General features: G+C 48.2%; 1 protein-coding gene across 23 annotated transcripts in view; it reads right to left on the reverse strand.

Moving 5' to 3' along the window:
- Window positions 1–5,122: 5,122 nt before the first annotated feature.
- The window catches only part of KLHL3 (kelch like family member 3), a 237,405-nt gene continuing 223,569 nt past the window's right edge, over window positions 5,123–18,958 (reverse strand). For 21 of the 23 annotated variants that reach the window (XM_074313570.2, XM_088798628.1, XM_074313563.2 and 18 more), the window contains 3 exons: window positions 16,114–16,254; window positions 13,880–14,023; window positions 5,123–10,034 (listed from right to left, as the gene is read on the reverse strand). In XM_074313570.2, the coding sequence (XP_074169671.1) occupies window positions 10,006–10,034; window positions 13,880–14,023; window positions 16,114–16,254 (314 nt within the window). In that variant the 3' untranslated portion in view covers window positions 5,123–10,005. The other 2 variants (XM_074313556.2, XM_074313567.2) reach the window with 2 other exon arrangements.

Raw genomic sequence — 18,958 nt, forward strand, 5'->3', positions numbered from 1 at the left:
ACAAGCTGCCAACCCCATGTCCATTCTCCCCTTCTCTCTTTCAGGCAGAACTCTGTTCGGAGCAGCGGTGTGCCCCGTAAAAAGGATCCATTCCCCAGACTCCCTTGCAGCTAGGGATGCTGTAAGCTATGTAAGTGGTATTCTACTAGGAATTTCTGGAAGGGTTTTAATTTCCTGTTACAGGCCCTGGCTCTTCCACCTTCCCCTCTCTTGTTCATGCTCTTTTGCAGATGTGAAAATAGTTGTGGATCGTCTATCTCATAGCATACTTAGGGTGGAAGAGGAGAAAGACAGAAGGACTCGGGATCCCAGGGACATCATGCAACCGCTGTGCCAGCCCTGTAATGCCTACCTCTGGACTTGTGGTTATATGGACAAAATAACCCACTCTTTGGTTAAGCCATTAGTGTCATTTTGCTGTCACAGGAGCCAAACACAATCCTGGGTGATAAAGCTCAAGTTCTTACTGACTCTGGGGATTTAAACGAGTTGCTTAAGCTGTTTCTAGCCTCAGTTACCCCATATGTATAAATGAAATGATGAGAGTGATATGCACTGCCACTAATAAATCACCCACTATGTGCAGGCACCGTGCAGAGTTCTGCATGCACCGCCCACCGCACTGAGAAAGTGACCATCGTACACAATAGGCAGAGACATACTGCACAAAACAAAACCTGCCTTGGCTACCTCACTGGACTTTTTTGAGAACCAAATGGGACCACTTGGGTAACAGAGCTACACACGTCTACTAAATCCCACGTTCCCTGGAATCAGTGGGATTGAAGCCTGGAAAATGCCCGACTCCTGGGGCAGTAAGTACACTCCAGAGGCATGCCCCCAGCCCCTCCAGAGGGAAAGAAGAAACAAAGGGGATTTGAATACAGTTGTGCCATGAGTTGTGCCTATAGGGTGAAACCAAGTCCCTTCCGCATGACTTCTCTCAGGGGCCTCCTTCACTTGACCCTTGGTGTGTAGGTGTATCCCCAGCCCAGACAAGGTGCTGGGACAGAGAGCTTGTCTCCTTTCTGTGTCCTCCGGCCCTCCACTCACACTCCTAGCTTGTGGGAACCTGCATGCTGTCAGGATGTTCTCGGCGCTGTCTGCCACTGCGGGAGACCCCGTCACTCATCCCAGAGGCGGCTCCGCCCAGCCCAGCCTCCCTGAGGCCTAGAGTGACCGTCTTCTGTTACAGGGCCTTCTCGTGTCACCTTCTCCATTAGCTCACAAAACTGGTGTTATTGTCCCTATTTTACAGTTGAGGGCACTGACGCTGAGGTGCAGAGACTGGCTCAAAGCCTCACGATCACCTGACCAGAGGTCCCATCTGAACCAGTCTCCTGACGCCAGCTTCGGAGCTGAAGCACCAGGCTGACCTGTCTTCTGCCCCCTTAAGGACTGACTGGCTCTCAGCCTGGTCTCTGCCCGTGTTTCTGTATGAGAGGTAGCTCTTCTCCGGCTGTGTGTGTGCACACGTGTGTACGTGTATCTCTTTCTCATTTTGTTTCCCTCTCCCTGTTTCTCTGAGTCTCAGTCTCTTTCTCTTGGCCTCTGTCTCTCTTGCTTTGTGTGACTGTCACTTGCTTTTCCCCAGGTCTCTGTGAGTTTGCCCCTCTCTCTCTGGATGCATGTCCACCTCCCCTCCCCCAGCCTGCCCCACTACACACCACACTGTACCTGCTGTTCACCAACTGTGTCCCTTACGAAACTCTAACCTCCATGTCCACAGGGACCATCTGCTTTGCTGGCAGTTGCATCGCAAGCCCCTAGCACAGTGTACAGCATAGATGTGGAATGTATTGTTGTTCAATGAATAACTGTTTGTCAAACATACTGTGAAGGAAAAATGAAAGACCTCCAACACTGGGAAAAACAGTGGGGTCTGTCTTAGGGGCAGCCGGGAACTGGGTCTAAAGCCAACTTGTCCAGTCCTCACAGAGGATTTGTCAAACCATCTGCATCACGCATGTTTACAGGCAGGGCCCAGTGGCCTAAGGGCTTAAAAACATCTGTGGCATGGTCGTCAAAAATTACTTCTACAGAAGACGTGTGTTCACTGCTGCTTGGCTCTCTGAGCCTCATCCCCTCACCAGCCCAGTGAGGGCAAGAATAGGACCTCACAAGTGGAGTAAATGCTCATAAGGACACAAGAGCCCTCAGTGTACAGGTGAGAACCTGAGTCTCAGAGAAGGGAAGTGGCCCCCTGCAGGTCACACAGCCTCCTTCCTCCCGAGGCAATGGAGGACTCTGACACCTGAGGAGTCAGGGCCTCCAGCCACCTGGAGCTTGGAGCTTAGAGCTTGGAGCAGTGACCACAGGACAGGGGTCTAAGGGACCAGGCCCACCATGACAGGCCCACCCCTCCTCTCTGTTCCAGCCCAGAAAGAGCTGTGGCCTCAGGCCTGCAGTCACTGCCTTTCCTCTGCCCCAGAGTGGCAGGCAAGCAGGCCTGGGCCCCGAGCCTCCACTGGGATCACAGGGGAGCTGGTTCCACCTCAGGCAAAACGAGGCCTGTCAGGAACTGCCCATGAACAACGGCCAGCTGCCTTTCTGCAGCTCCAGGGCCTAGGCCCCCAGCTGCAAACACGGGCTGAACTGGATGATGTCTGAAGTTTCAACAAGGTGGCCCTTCCCATGGGTCCTGACCTAGAGCTTTGTGGCAAAAGCTGCCTGGACAGAAAAGGACAGCCAGTGGGGGATGCCAACTGCTTAGTGCAAATCCCGAGGCAGAAGCAGAACGTTTTGTATGAAAATAAACTAGCTAATTAGGGTCAAAAGACCCTGTTTGTACACAGTAGGAAAATACATTGGTAGAAAAACTGCCAAATACGATTTCCCTCTGGAACATCTCCTGAGTAAAGGGAAACCAGGCCAACAGGGTGAAGAGGAGGGGAAGGCGTGTGTGCTCACACAAGCACTCACTGGCTCATCAGCCCCTCCCCAGGACCCACTCCCAGGCGGTGGCAGGGCCCAGAGCAGGTGGGCCCGCAGCAGGTTGGCGGCAGAGCCTGTCTCCAGCCTGGCTCTGGGCTCGGCCTCACTGCCGGCCCATCGGGTACAGCCCTCTGAGATGTGAGAATGACAACTCAGCAAGCAGCCTCAACAGGAGGATGGGAGCTGCACCTCCTCTCCAGGTCCTATGTGACCTTGGGCCAGCTAATGAACCCGGAATCCTGTGCAGTGGGCATCGCCTGCCTCAATGACACGTTGAGGGGATTAGCTAGATTACAGTGCTGAACACAGGGCCTAGCACACAGCAAATGCACAGTAAATGCCAGCTACTAGCATCACTGAAACATGCAGCCTGAGCCCTCTCCTCAGGCTGGTTCTCAGACTGTGTGGGTCAAAAGAGCGAGAGGTTTCCATCTGGGTCTGCTCCTCTGCTCACTACGGTTCACCCTCAGATAATTGGATTCCCCTCTCTGGGCCTCCTCCTGCCCTGGGAGACACTAATTCCTCCCTGTCTGCCTGCCTGCCTGCTGCCCACAGGGCGGTTGTGGAGCTCAAAGAGGCCTGCCCTCATCACTCTGAGAAAGCTAAGTGTTCTGCAGATGGCGTCCCTCTCTCCACTCACTGCGGGGACAAAAGACCAGAGGCTATAGCTGGAGGCCAGCCCAAGGGTGGGGAGTAGGTGGGGCGGTGACTGCACCGCTGGCCGAGCCCTCCTCACATGCCTTTTGCCTTCTGAGTGCCCACTGAGTGCCCACTGAGTGCCAGGCACCGCGGGTCAAGCAGGCCACGCCCTCCCGAAGCTCAAAATTTCCTTTTTCGAATGTGGGGAGGGATCTGGCCAAGAGGCCCCACTCATTCCTTGGGTCTCTCCGGCTGGAAGCTGGAAGCTGAGCCTGACCCCTCTCTGCTGTCCACCTGTCACCTGGAACAGGACACAGCCACCAACGTCCTGAAGGGGACTGCAACCGTCCAGTTTGTTAGCCAGAGTGGGAGCCCAGGCCACTGAGTTGGTTTGAGAATCGCCGCCCAGCCAAACCTCCAGGCTCATGTCATAGGAGGCTCACCCCCGACACGGTGAAGCCCAGCTTAGCCGGGCATCTTACTACCCAGGTCAGACTCCCGGTGCCCTCAGGTATTCGAAAGGAGGAGTCCAGAAAGGGAGCAGTGCAGCCAATAGGAAACAGCCAGCCTGCAAAGGGGCAGTGCCACCTCCCTCGGAGGTTGTGGATAACAAGCCGAGTTATACAGGGCATTTAGCAGGGGGTCTGGCAAAAAGTAAGTACACAGGAAGCAGTGTCTACTGCTGCTATTGTCACAGTAACAAATACGATTATTTACCATCAATAGAGGATGGGGACACTGTTAGTCCAACTGGCCTGAAAACTTGGGCTTCAGTGTTTTTCTTGAGCCATGTTTGCACTTCCCAGGGACCCTTGGTGCCTTCCTCTCCTTGGTGCTTCTCAGCACGCCTTTCTCCCCTTATCACCTCAAGGCTGAAGTGACACAGGGTTAAGGACACAGATTCTGGAGTGGCTCCATCCTTTTGCTTCCATTGCTACCTTAGGCAAGTGGTTTAACCTCTCCGCCTTTCGTATCTTCATCTGTAAAATGAAGATAATAATAACTCAGAAGGCTGTGGTGAAGATTAAATGCATTGATAGTAAGTAAAGCACTTCGAAAAGTGCCTGGCACATAGTAAATACTCAATAAATGTTAGCTATTATTATTATTTCATATATGTGGAAACCTTATAAACCAAGTCAATAGTTGTATACATTTAATAAAATGTAGTATTTGTATATTTCATAATAAAACCATAACAAAATACCTATAAAACCTCTAAGTCTTGTAACAAACTTTTTAAAATCAGTATTTATTTACAGCTGCATCTGTCTCCTCCTCCCCACGCCCGAGACCAGCACGCCCACCTCCCAGTGTTAACAGGCAGTTGCCCCCCCTCCAAATGCCGACTGGAGGAACTGGCCTGAAGAAGGTCTCTGTGGGTCGGGCTGTGCTGGGGCCAGAGGACAGAGACCAAAGGAACCCAGACCCTGCCAGCAAATCTTAAGAGAGAACATTTTTTTAATCGGAAGATACGCAGGAATGTGTCTGTCCTTTTCACGTTTGAGACATAACGGAGAGGCTGGACTATAGAAATGAGAGACTGAAAAAGGTTCTCACAGTTCAGGTTTTATTAAAATGTAAGTAACAAAGTATGGGGAACTAGGACACGATTCCTGGCAAAGTAATACACTGGAGGAACTGCTTCGTCAGCTAGCACTGTAACTGATCGAGCATGTGGCAAGTGTTCGTTTAGCAGAAACACAGCCCCTGGTGTCCAAGCGGAGAACACCAGATCGATGGCCCTCCCCACGCAGTGTGCTGTAGGGTGTCAGGGATTGAGCCTGCCTGCCTGTGGACAGCCACACAGACAGAGCACCCACAGAGACACACACAGTCAGTGTCACGGGTTTGCTTTCAAAGAAAGTATTTTACACATCATCATCTACAAATTAAAGAAGTCCAACAAGGGCCATTTATTGCCACTGAAAATGGGGGAAATAATCTGAAACGTCATAACCAAAGGCAAGAACGAAGCACAGAGCAGTTTGTTCCCCCGAATGCCCCAGTCCCATATGTTCCTGCCGTGGCTGACCCATGTGCCACTGAGTCCCGTGACACAGGCTGCACGGGACTATGAGGTTGTGATTACGTCCACTACAGAAGAGGCCTCTTCCATTCCCAAACGCCGGCAGCGCCGCCAGCTCTCCTGCTTGGTCAGTAGGTACACGGCACAGCTGAGCGTGAGAGGCTTAGGACTCTAAGTAGTGCAAACACTGAAAAAAAAAATACATTCCAACCTCCTTGCTCCTCCAGGCAAACAGAGCCTTGACAAGTCCAGCTCACCGGAATATGAGTTTGTTCAACCTCCCAACTTGATTCAACAAGGTGCAAATGGGGAGCTTGGAGGCCATTCAAATGGCACCTATCCCAATAATAATAAAAATCGAGTTTTTTTAACGAGGCTAATGATAGATTAATATACAAAATAGAACCTGGAGTGTGGACACAGCTCAAAAAACAAGTAATTTTGTAAGTGTGGTGTGGTTATCTGTGAAGCACATGCTTGATGCATTCTTAACAGGGATCACGAGCAGTGACCCGTCTTTTCAAGTTCACAGACAACATGCTTCCAAAAGGAACATCACGTGACAGCAAAGGCCTTAAGCGGTCGGAAGCCTTAGGAGAATAAGGAGACAGAAGAGAACGAGGACTGGTCTGCTGGACATAGGACACTGCTGGGAGCATGTGCTGGAGAGCAGGCCTTTTCCTGCAGCTTTTTCACGCCACAACAGGCCAGGCCCAGTGCCAGGCAGAGAAAGCCACCAAGAGATGGGCCAACCAGCCTCACCCCTGCAGGAAACAGACTCCAAAATAGCAGACACACAATAGAGTTGGGTAAGTGCTGAGTCTGGCTTAATATTTCTCCCTAAGTGATTAAAGAGACACCAGTGATTGTGTTTTCCAGACATTTCTACCTGGAGCCACTGAAAAATCAGTTTTTAGAGGGTAAATAACAAAGGGAGGATAGGTACAGGCATGAACTATGTTTGAGAATGAATGACGTACACAACATAACATTTCATTATCATGGACAATAAAAAGCAATTCAAATATCCTGAAAAATTATCTTATAAAAATATCAACATTAAAATTTTTAGCCTGAAATCTATCGCTTCAATTTTATAAAAAGACAATCTTTAAAAGGATCTGGCTCAGGAATATACAAACATTACACAACAGGTATCAAAGTAAGACAGCTCAAAAAGCATCTTAGGGGATGTTGCCACTGGTTTGTCATGAAATAGAATTAGGTATTCTTCTTGCATAGCAGGAAAGGAGGTCACTTTCATTTGCATAATACTGCAACTTTTTTAGATGGAGCGATGCCATTGGTTATATATGAGAAATAACTTTGGAATTCAGAGTCTGACTCTTGTTCAAATCAGCATCCAAGCAGCATCTACACTGCTTCTAACCTTGGGCTGCAATTCCATTTCACCACTGTGATCAGATTTCAGAGACACCACTGGCAAAGCCGCATTCACAACTACTTGCGGCCTGGATGGGGGGGGTGAGGGGGTTCATCTACCACGTAACCAGCATAGACTTGAAAATAAGTCTGTTGTGCCCACTGTGGAGAGAGAATAGTACCTGGTGATAAAGAAACAGCAGGTTTTGGATGGCATCTGTGGGCAGCTAGAGCAGTGTGGCTTTTCGGTGATGACATACCAGTGTTGTCGTCCCCATGAGAAAGGACACAGGAGGATGAAATGAACATGGCCTCAGCAGCACAACCAGCAGGGGCGGTGCTTCATGGGAAGGGAGACGTGAGATGGAATCAATAGCAAAAATCCAAAAGCAGAAAACACGGCTGGCTAGCTTTCAGGGAAGGGAGCCTTCTGTGAAGATGACACACAAACAATAACCTTCCCCCACATAAGCGTGAAAGTCTAACTCCTATGTGTTAGGGGACGGGATGGGAATTCACCTTTCATCTGAAATCAGCAGCTGTGTGAATAGCACACATCAGACCCCCAACTCAGTCCTCCCCACCCCCCACCCACCCCCACACACACACAGTCCCAAATCTTCCTCAGAGGAGGAGGAAGAACATTTGGAACCAAAAGCCCATTCCATCAGCCTCCAATCTAGAGCCAGGCAGAGCTCTGAAACCACAGTCATCTCCAGGGCTGGGTGAGAGCACAGCACCCAACTGAAAGCACGTCTTAATTCCTTTAGAGACATCTCTTCCAGGTACACCAAACCTGGCTATTTTCGCCTCTTCCCAAGGCTACTAAAAATTCTGGGTGCCTTGGTTCTGTCCAAATGTCTCACTGAAATAACATCTGCTCAACATGAAGTTTCCTCCTCAAGAGAGTTCAGTGTTTAGTGCACAATAAATATACAGTAAATACACAAAGGGGCCAACTAGCTGTGGAGGGTCCTGGGTTTCTCACTGTGGAAGTGTGGTGGGAGGAAGGCCAGGCTCCTGCAATAAATGCTTGGGAGAACAAGTCCAGTATCAGGGTTCATAGAGCCTCCGTCTCCCTGTAGGTGGACCTTCACGTCATGGAGGGTTAAACCCCAGCCCCAAGCTGTAAGACTGTTCTCTAGACACAAGACCTCCCTTTCTTATGCCAGAAATTCTAACATTAGCAACTTGCTAGTTTAGGAACAGCACAGCTTGGCTTTAAGCTCCTCTTTTTTCAATGCAAGTTACTCTGTGAGCCATCAAATACCCCCCTCCTTCCAGATGCTTAAAGTTCTGTCACTATTAATTTTTACCTGAAAATTAGCAAAGTTCTCATTAGCTCCTCTCTTAAAATCCAAGTACTCCTGAGAGAGATCACACATCCAGGGCCTATCCCCAGGAGAAGTGAGGAGGAAGAGGGGGGTTGGAGAGAGGGTACAGGCCCTAGAATAAGGGGGGGGGACACAAGGAAAGAAAGACAAGGGTATCACAGAGGGCTGAGGGCCAGCCCCAGCCAGAACATTCCTTTGAAGGCATCCATGTTCATCTGAATAACTCATGACTCCAAACAACGCAGGGACAAACCTATCTTTGGTTTTGGAGGTAGGGTGACCTTTTACTTTTCCTCCAAATCAGGACACTTTCAAGGGTAAGTGGGATGTTGTGAATCATTAAGCCTGGATAATAAGTATAATGGGGACTTTCATATCCTGGGAAATCCAGAAGTAGGATCCTCTCCGAGACCATTATCGGCAGGGACCAAAGCCTTTCCACTCTGGGGTTTATTTTCTTTTGTTTTTTGTTTTTAATCTTATTGGGGAATACTGGGGAACAGTGTGTTTCTCCAGGGCCCATCAGCTCCAAGTCGTTGTGCTTCAATCTAGTTGTGGAGGGCGCAGCTCAGTTCCAAGTCCAGTTGCCATTTTCAATCTTAGTTGTAGGGGGCGCAGCCCACCATCCTGTGCCGGAACTGAACCAGCAACCTTGTTGTTAAGAGCCCACACTCTAACCAGCTGAGCCATCAGGCCGCCCCTCTGGAAGCTCAGCGGCAGCTCGTTGTCTTCAATCTAGTTGTGTTCAATCTAGTTGTGGAGGGCGCAGCTCACTGGCCCATGTGGGAATCGACCAGCAACCCTGGTATTCAGAGCTCGTGCTCTAACCAACTGAGCTAACCAGCCGACCTCCACTCTGGTTTTTTTGTTCTTCTTTTTGTTTTCCATGTATTTTATCCCCCAGTGTGTTATTCAGGGCTTCTCTGAAAATCTAGTTTTTCAGCTGAAGACACATAAATCTCCAAAACCTGGAATCCATGACATCAAAGACCAGTGGTCAGCAGAACAGGCAGTTCTCGTGTGCTTCCCGGAGGAGAGCCCACGGACGAGCAGCACGCTAAAGGGCCGCGGAACCCATCTGTTCCTAATCATAGCACACGGAGGACGCAGTGCAGCTCAGAGGACGTCCAGCTCTTCTGCACACAGTGCCCACAGTCAAAGCCTGCGTGGGCGTGGCCAGAGCACTGTCCCTCTCGCCGGTCACTTCTGGACATCCCTGTCCAACTGGACCTCCAACAGACAGCAGCTTTAGTAGTCTCAGGATGCCCATGGGGCAAATCCAGAAGAAAGGTTTCTGTGGTTTGATTTTTAGCATAGCTGAAGGATCAGTAGTACAGAAATCCAGTAGACTGTCACAGCCCACCCAACTTAGGGAGACCCCATGTTACACACACACACACACACACACACACACACATACACGAGTCCCTGTAGAAACACAAGAGAAGCCCAGAGGTGCCACCCGAAGCTATCAGGAACCCACTGCCCAGAGCTCAAACCCCTCAGGGGAGCAGGAGGTGGGACCCAGTCTTCGCTCCGGACACTACTCTGCCAAGTCCAAGGAAGGCTGTTCTTGCTCCGCTGCAGACTCTGCCAGTGAGTGGGATCCAGCCATCATGGTCCCGCTGTTCTGAGTCCCAGGCAGCACCCCTCCCGTCCCCCGCCTCCTGGCAGTGGGAGTTGGGGTCACAAGGGCTTGTGAATCACAGCAACACCTAAGACGAAAGGGGGAGAAAGTTATCACCTTATCTTCTCCAAAGTTATCCAGCATCCCAAGGAGTCCATGAATCCAAGACATCCTAAGCTGCAGCCAACGAAATAGGGCACAATCTGTATCCAAACATTGAAGGGCCTGTGGACTCAGGCTGCCAGCAGCTGGCTGCTGCCCACTCTGGCAGCCAAGTCCCCCCAAGACATTTGAAGCCACGAGCACAGTCTCAACACCACAGGTGAGTGGTCTCACCCTGCATCATCTCCTGTTGCAATGTCGCCTCTTCCCAACCCTAGCACTCAGCGGAACGACACGCTGCACCCTCACTGGACACCCAGTGGCAGCGCCACAGCTCTACGTTTGTATCACTTTACGAGAAGTGATGAGTGATTCATGTCTGCTCTCAGAAGACACTGGAATGAACTGGAAAGAACAGTAGACTAACTGAAAAACTGAATTCCAATCCTACCTCCACGACCAGTCAAGCCACACTGTAGCCTCATTACCTATTTAGGCTCAGTTCCCATATTATTCAATGTCATCCAACTGAAAGACCACTCCAGTGCTAAGTTCTATACTTGGATAAATGCTCCAGACATGTCTGGATGTGTCAGGGTTGTGGCCAAGTTGAACCACACTGAAGAGCTAACTGTGTAAATCCAGGTACGATCCTGAAATCCCACTACATTGGACTGGGGCAACGTGGCAGACATTGTGGGTGGGTTCAGGCAGCGTCCCTTCTCCTCGCTGGCCTCTACTATGGAGACCAGCAAGTAATGATCTCAGCTTCCCAGACTTCCTTACTGCTGCAAGTGCCATGTGACCCAGTCCTGGCCAACGTGGTGGTAAATGCAAGCCTGGCAGTGCACACTTTGTCCCTCAATCTGCCCAGAGTGCTCACGCAAGGCCCAAGGGGCAGCAGAAGCTATTGACAAAGCTGTCAGAACGAAAGGAGGGGAGAAACCTGGTTCTTCCATGACAGTCTGAGCCACCAGGCCAGCCCTGAACTTCTTTCTGCCTGAGACAAATACACTCCTTTCGTATTTGAGCAAGTACCTGTGAGTTTTTCTGGTACCCACAGCTGAACAAAATCCTTACTTACAGGTAGAGTCTACAGATAAAATGGTAAGGGGAGCCTTAATTTAATATAGTCCCACAGTAAAATCTTCTGGTTGAAGATAAAATTAAGAGAACCTTGCTAAAAGAAACCCCAGGACACCCCAATGGTGAGATTCTGCTAAGAAATCCATTTCATGTTAATTCCTGGATAAACATACAGACATAAAAGCCTGACCTTGAGAACATCATGCCTGCACCTCGGGCTTCCCTTTCACAAGGTAGTTTGAAAAACAAAAACAAGAAAACAATAAAAAGTTTTTTAATATAAACTTTCTCTTTTTATTATAGAAGTAAAATACTCTCATTTTGGAAAATGAAGAGGAACACAGAATAAAAAATTTTTAGTACCCTCACACAAAGAGAATCAGCATTATCTCTTTGGAATATTTCCTAGCTTCTAGTAACAATCACAATCATTTTCTGAGTGGTTTCTACGAGCCAGGCAGGCGTCGTGCTAAGCACTTTCCAACTATAATCGCATTTCAACCACACAACAGCATTAAGAGGTTTGGTACAGTTTTATTCTCACTTTACAAATGAGAAAACAAAGATTCAGTCAGATTGATTACATTGCCCAGAGTCCCAGGGCTAGTGGCAGAGCGGGAATTCAAATTCACTTCCCTAAACGGCAGCTGTTCAAACCCCAGGACTACAGGACTGAGCTCACATGCTGCATATATTTTGCCCCCCCCCCTTTTTCACCCTAACAGTCTGTCACAAACATTTTCTCATGACATTAAAAACACTTTCACTGTATCAACATTCCAGTTATTTAAGCATTTCCCTCACGTCAGACTTTAAGTAGGTCTGTTTTTTTGCTGTTATAAACAGGGCTCCAATAAATAACTTTGTCCATAAATCTTTGTGTTTCAGGCCATTTCTTTAGATTCTAAGATAACAGATTCACTCAGTCAATGGGTTTGGACATAATTCGCTTGTCTCCTTCCCACCTACCGTGTTTCTCCGAAAGTAAGACCTAGCCGGACCATCAGCTCTACTGCATCTTTTGGAGCAAAAATTAATATAAGACCCGGTCTTATTTTACTATAATATAAGACTGGGTATAATATAATATAATGTAATATAGCATAATATAGTAATATAACCCGGATCTTATATTAATGTTTGCTCCAAAAGACGCATTAGAGCTGATGGTCTGGCTAGGACTTATTTTCGGGGAATCACCATACTTGTGGAGTGGGCAGACAATAAAGAAATGGACATGAACTATCCGGCACATATACGGAATTCTAATCACTCACACCAAGTCTTCCCCTCTCGTTAAGGCATGCATGGAGCGGTCCCTCACTGGTCTCATTACCTCCTACTAGAAAATGCCCTGCTCTTCCCATCACAACTTCAAAAATGACAGTGCTGGCTTTAATAATTAACCATGAGAAGAGACTCACTCTAGGACCAAAATGCCTCTAAAATCTCTTATGTGTAGTCGAGAAAAATCATACACGAGGGAATAAAAGTGAAATAAATTCATGGCAATTGAAGCCTTGGGCGACAAAATGTGGAAGGTGACATAAACCCCCTTGAGCCTTTGAGGCACAATCTTCCTTTGCAATGAAATCTAAACAGGAAGGAATGACTGACCTTTCCAACACAAAATGGGAATAAGAATACCATCAGGTCTTTGTCGTATAGATCAGATGAAATAATGGTTGTAAAATATGTAGGATTATGCCTGGCACATTGTATGTGCTCAATAAATAAATATAAATTTGGATTATTCCAGTTTCTGGAAAACCAGATACAAGGAGCTGGGCTACGTGATGGATACGCTTGCTTGTCTCCCTGTAGACCCCCAACCACAGCAGCACCAGCTCTGATCCTGACCCCACACCTCACCAAACGCATCACGCACTCCCCAGGAATAAGCCTGTACACCAGCCTCTTGCTTGGAATGCTTTTTCCCCTAGCCCTGAGCTAGAGTGGTACAAAGAGCATGGACTTAGGAGTCAGACCTGGGTTAGAATTCTGACTTTGCCATTTTTTTGTTTGTTTGTTTTTTAGCTACGTGGCTTTGGGCAGTTTACTCAAACCCCTCCAAATCTTAGTTTCATCATCTGGAACATAAATGGATGGTCCCATTCAACCAAAGCATTGTTGAAAAGATGCAAGCAAATACCTACACACTGCCCTGTGGCATGGGAGGAGGAGGGCGGGAGGCACCAGCAAAGGACAGCTTTCTGTGTGACTGCAATCCACCCTCAAAGTTTAATCAAGCCCCACCTCCTCCAGGAAGTGTTCCCTGACTGCCAGTTCTCACCTGCCATGTCCTAAAGCCTCTATAGAGCATTCCACTTAGAACTTACATGTACATCATCTTGTATTTCCTATTTTGTGTAGGCAGGTCTTATCTTTCCAATTTAGACATGCGAGGTCTGGAAAGCAAGAACTGTATCTTATTTCACCTAGGAGCCTGACACAAAACCAACCAGGAACGGCAATGAAATTCTAAAGCCTCTTATGACCACTTAGGTAAATTGGAAGTGGGTCCCTGGAACACTGTTTAGAATTTTGAGGCTACATTCAGGTTCGCAGAGGAAACAGTGCTAATTATGTAGATCCGTCCTGGGCAGAGAGGGAAGGAATGGTGACGTGTGATGATGATCTGCCACCCCTGGAGGAGGCACTCAGTCCCAAGCTAAGCAAGCTGCCCACCCCACCCAGCCGGCACCCCCAGTGGCGTAGGGGTGGGGGCGGGGACAGCACACTGACCTGCATAGCTCCTCCCCGTGCTCATGTTGGTTGGCAACAGCGTCCACTTGTCAGTGACAGGATTGTAATACTCTACCGAAGCCAAGTTGCAGGATCCGTCATCCCCTCCAACCACATACAGGAGCCCATTCACTGCACAGACCCCTGGGAATCAAACAGAAGCCACAGGCGACAGTACAGCAGGAGCACCCAGGGATCAGAGCAGACAGAGACAAACCCGGGTTCCCTGGAGGCTCTTTTCCTCCCCTTCGCGGTCGCACAAAAGAGAACTCGCTGCACAGGTCTGAGTTTGCTCAGCGAAAGTACATACTGACAACAGGCGCTGGGCTCCAAGGAGCCCCTTTCTAACAAAGTCACTTCTCTTACCAGGGAGCTTTCACTACTACGTGGTCCTATGTATGTCCCCTGCCCTGGCCCTAAAAATATGTAGAGCATTATGGGTACGTGCCCCTCTCTACTGGGGGCATTACCCACCGGTGTGCTCTGACCTCCCATGCCCAGCCTGAGCTATGGAGTGAGACATTTCATGTATGCTACTACTATCCTGCTAGTAAGTGTTTCCCTGATAAAGCCTACTGTAGCCACACTGTGTGGCACCCACGGCAGTGTCTCTGATCCCTTCACACAGCCTGGGTCTAAATCCACACACAGTTCCCAGGGATGGGCCCACCCTGATCGCAGAGCGAGCTAGTCTGGGGGCGAGTTGTCATCAGCAGGGACTCAAGAACAGGAAAATGTAATTACTGCTCATCAAAACGTTAAAGGGCCATAGTGTCATATACTGTGTACTTTTTTCAAAATTAGATTAAGAGATTGAGAATGCTCAGAAAGCAGTAATTATCAGTGTTAGTAAAGATACTCCCAAATACCGGTGAGAGTGTAAAATGCACCAACTTTCCCAGATAGTGTTAAAAGCATATATGCTCCCTCTGACTCAAAAATTCCACTTCTGGTCTTTTATTCTAGAAAAAATAATTTTAGACGCATGCATCGATTAACTATAAGGACCATTTATAATAACCAAAGCATTATTTATCAAAAAAATGGAAATAACCTAAAATGTCTAACAGATTAGTTATTTATTATGATACAGGCATTTAAAATAATATCATGTAAACATATTTAGTGTTATAATAAGACATTCATAAAAGATTGTAAAGTGGATTAAAAAGGCAGGTTATAAAACAGTATTACAGAGTGAGTTTTTTCGTTACAAAAAATAGAAATATCTATATGTGAATGTATGTATACATATACATTTATATCTAAACTTAATTCTCAGACTCCAGATAGACTAGCTGTCTTGAGGGTTCTGTAATTCCTCACTCATGTGGTTTAAATCACAAGTTACATCACAGCAGGCTTAGACAATGAGCAAATTAATAAACTCTCCTCTGTTTATAGTTTCAACAAGTCAGCTACAAATGGGTTTAGCAAACAGGTAATTTGAAGGCTATAAAGGATATAAATCAACCTGCAAGTCACCTGGTTTGTCTTTCCAGCCTGGGAAGCTGGGCTAAGCCAATGTATTCCCAGAGGAAGGAGGCATAAAACAAGATACAGCAAACAGGACATGGCCCGCAGGGCAGAGTTCTAAAACAAAACAGGGGTATCAGGCTCCAGGAATAAAAACCTAAACACGCTAAGGTAAATCATTCCTACAAGAAGAAAAAGGGGAAGGGAAGGGAAGGAGAGACAGGAAGTACAAAAAAGGGAATAAGGAAAGTGGTTCTACTGGAGAATGAATCAGTGAGGAGTCAGAAGAATGAGTCATAAATCCTTTCACAGGCACCCCTGCAAGGAAGGAGATGGGTTTCAGGTGGGAAGTGAGAGGTTCTCATAGACAGGAACTGGCAAAGAAAAGACAAAACCAAATGTCACTGTGTAGCCATGTCCATCCAGCCCTGCGTCCAACAAAGTCAGTGGTGGGCAGGGGCACTGACGGCCATCAGTCAGCTTTGCTGGGTCTGTGTCCATCTATGTGCAGTGAAACTCATCACCCTTGACTAGGAGGGAAGGAAGCCCCTGCAAGTGGGGGACCCTGTGGCTAGATTTCAGGGTCCCAAGTGCTCCCCACCCCTAGCCCAGAGCCTGCCCAGAAAATGGACCCTCCCTGTTCAGGGTGCAGACTCAGCCCTGGGCCCTGGGAGTTTCTTCCCTTTCAGAGTTTGCATTTGCAGGGAAAAGACCCACGACTCCACCCCCAAGGGAGATGGAGAGAGCTGTCACATTACCTGCATTGCGGCGGCACATGTTCATGTCTGCCACCTGCTTCCAGGTGTTTGTTCCTGGATCGTAAACCTCAACACTCTTCCTCACCAAGGGCCCATCGTGCCCACCGGTGGCGTACAGCTGTCCACTGAGGACCCCAACCCCTGAAAAGCAGAGCACAGTGTCCCAGCCTCAGGCTGGCTATATTGACCAGAAACCAGGAGGCCTGGTCTCCAGGCCTGGACGCCATCACCAGCAGGGTGACATGGCGAGCGCTGTTTTCACCCTGGACCTCAGTGTCCTCATCTGTAAAACAAATACAATGACACCCGCCACCTCATAAGATTGTCAACCTGAAAACCTCAAAATGAAAAGCAAATATGACCCCATTTCTACTTAAAGATACATAGAAGATACAAATATATTACATACATATGTATACATATATGTGTGTGTATACATAATGTGTATACATATATATAATACACACACACACACACACACACACACACACACACATAAATGGGGGGTCAGTCATATACAAAGAAAAAAAATGATTGAAAGAACTCAACCACAACATTAAAAGTAGTTATTTGTGAGTGGTAAAATTACATTGCTCTCCTTTTTATCTTGCTGTATTGCCTAGTTCTCCTTCGCTGTTCTATTCCTTTCATTACTCAGCCTTATATTAGTTGAGTAGAAAGAGTTAAAAATATAAATGAGCCACACAGCAGATGTGCTGAGATCATTCCTCTCTTTAAGCAGAAGCTGTTCCTTCCACGCACCCACCTGTTCTCCTCCTAGATGGCTGAGGGGCATTAAGTCACTCAGTGTTGATGAGCCTCAGCTCAGTGCTAGAAGTACATCATTTACAAGTTTTACGTAACCTGTAAAAATCCTTTAATACAAATCAAAGGAATAAAAGCCAGAAAGGAGGAGAGTGGCACCGGGAGAGCAACTGACCTGGTGGCCTGGACACCTGGCTCAGGACCTGCGTCTCTAACTTCCCCCTTTCTGGACCTCAGTTTTCCCCCTGTAAGTGAGGGGGCGGGACTAGATCTGTAGTTCAGTGGACCACGGACTCCTCCGTGGACAGGCTGCATGTCCATCAGCTGAGGAGCGTTTTGAAAAGGCAGTTCCGGGCCTCACTCCCAGAGACACTGGCTGGGAATCAGGAAAAGCATCTCCTGTAATTGGGCTGCACAGCCAGGTTTCAGACCCAAACACTCAATTTCTAGAGTATAAACTTCACATGGACAAAGACCATGTCTGTCTTATCGCATCTGTTTCCCTGTACCTGAAGGTGGGGAGGAGGTTCTCAACAAATATTGTCTGAATGACAAAATATGTAAAATCTCACCAGCGATTATGCCGGTGGTTCTTCGCCGTTGCCCTAAACCAACAGCAGATGGTGGTGTTGAATCAACAATGGCTATCTAATGGGCTCGGGATAATAAAATTCAGTCGTGTTCCAAAGCTACCTCACCTTCCCTTCCTCCACGCACAGCAGGAACAAGCACACGCTGGGACCCAGAGATGGCCTCTTCCCCACAACCATCTGCTGAGGAAGCAGGCAGCCTTCCCGCCACACACAGGCACCACTGCCCTTTTGCAGCCTCCCCCACAAACATTCACACAGAGGTTTCCTACAACCACAGGGGCTCCTGGCACCTCAAACAGTCTCAGGCAACCAGAGGCCAGGGCCCCTGGGTCTTCAGCCACCAAAGAGCACTCACCATGACAAGTATGTGGGTCCCCAACTCCAGAGGTGAGGCTACCCGGATGTTACGGATGTGAGGCTCTGATGAAGGGCTGACCTTGGAGCCCGGGCCAGGGCTCTAAAAGTAACCTGAGGAAAGAACCCACCTCTGGGAGCAAGACCGTTCCCTAAATCAAGGTCATGGTGCCTCCTCGGGACAGACAGAATTTTCCCTGTCCAGGGCCTCTAGCCCAAGGGAGAGTCAGGAGCAGCCAAAATGACCTCCACTCAGCAATGACCCCTGGGCAGCCTGGCAGACAGAGTAAAGTGGCCTCCAAAGGCTAAACTTTCTAAGGCAGCTCTGTGCTCGTGGCTCCACACAGGGCGGCCCTCCTACACTTTCTGCTTGGGATGTTTCTAGAAGCAGCCACACATCTCAGTATTTGCTGTTCCACTCCTGCTGAGCGGTCCCTACATCCTTGGGCTTTAAACACTTGCTCTCACACTTCAAGTCACATAGCATTTCTCAGAAGTATAAAGAAGACTACCAAGGCTCTATAAACCAAAATTACTAAAAGACCTCTGTGAGGGGAGAACCGTGGGATCTGTGAATTGAATGGACTCCAAGGGAACATCTACTGCAACCCCCTCATTTCATGTCACAGGAATCAGAGGCCAGAAAGGGGGAAAGGACTTGCCCAAGGTCACATGGTAAGTTCAAGCAGAGCCAGCATTAAGGTCCAGGCCTCCTGATCTCCATGTATTTGCTGCCTGTTCAGAAAGTGCCAGAGACAAGCTCCCTAAAAACTACATTCCAGACACCAATGCTTCTTAAATGGAATCATACAGCTTTTTCTTTTCTAACCAGTGAGCACACAAAGGTTCTTAAAAAAATATTAAAAGAGCATAATTTTTAAGGAATGCCGAGGAAGTGGTCATGTGCTTAGTACTATAAAATGAAATCACAACTCAATCTTCAAAGATACAAAACAGAGAAAGGAACAAAATTGTGGGGGAAAGCTCCCAGTTGTGGCTTCCCTTTCCAGAAGTCACACAGCTTTCCCGCCAGGCCCAGGTTGGTCATCAATCACCAACCTCCACGGGAAATGAAACAGAGTCAATGCCCAGTCTCCAGTGCCTCTCAGATTCATTCCTCTGGGCCTCTAGAT

The sequence above is a fragment of the Rhinolophus sinicus genome, chromosome 5, assembly GCF_057876585.1.
Source record: "Rhinolophus sinicus isolate RSI-liver-muscle chromosome 5, RSI-T2T, whole genome shotgun sequence".
Lineage (NCBI taxonomy): Eukaryota > Metazoa > Chordata > Mammalia > Chiroptera > Rhinolophidae > Rhinolophus > Rhinolophus sinicus.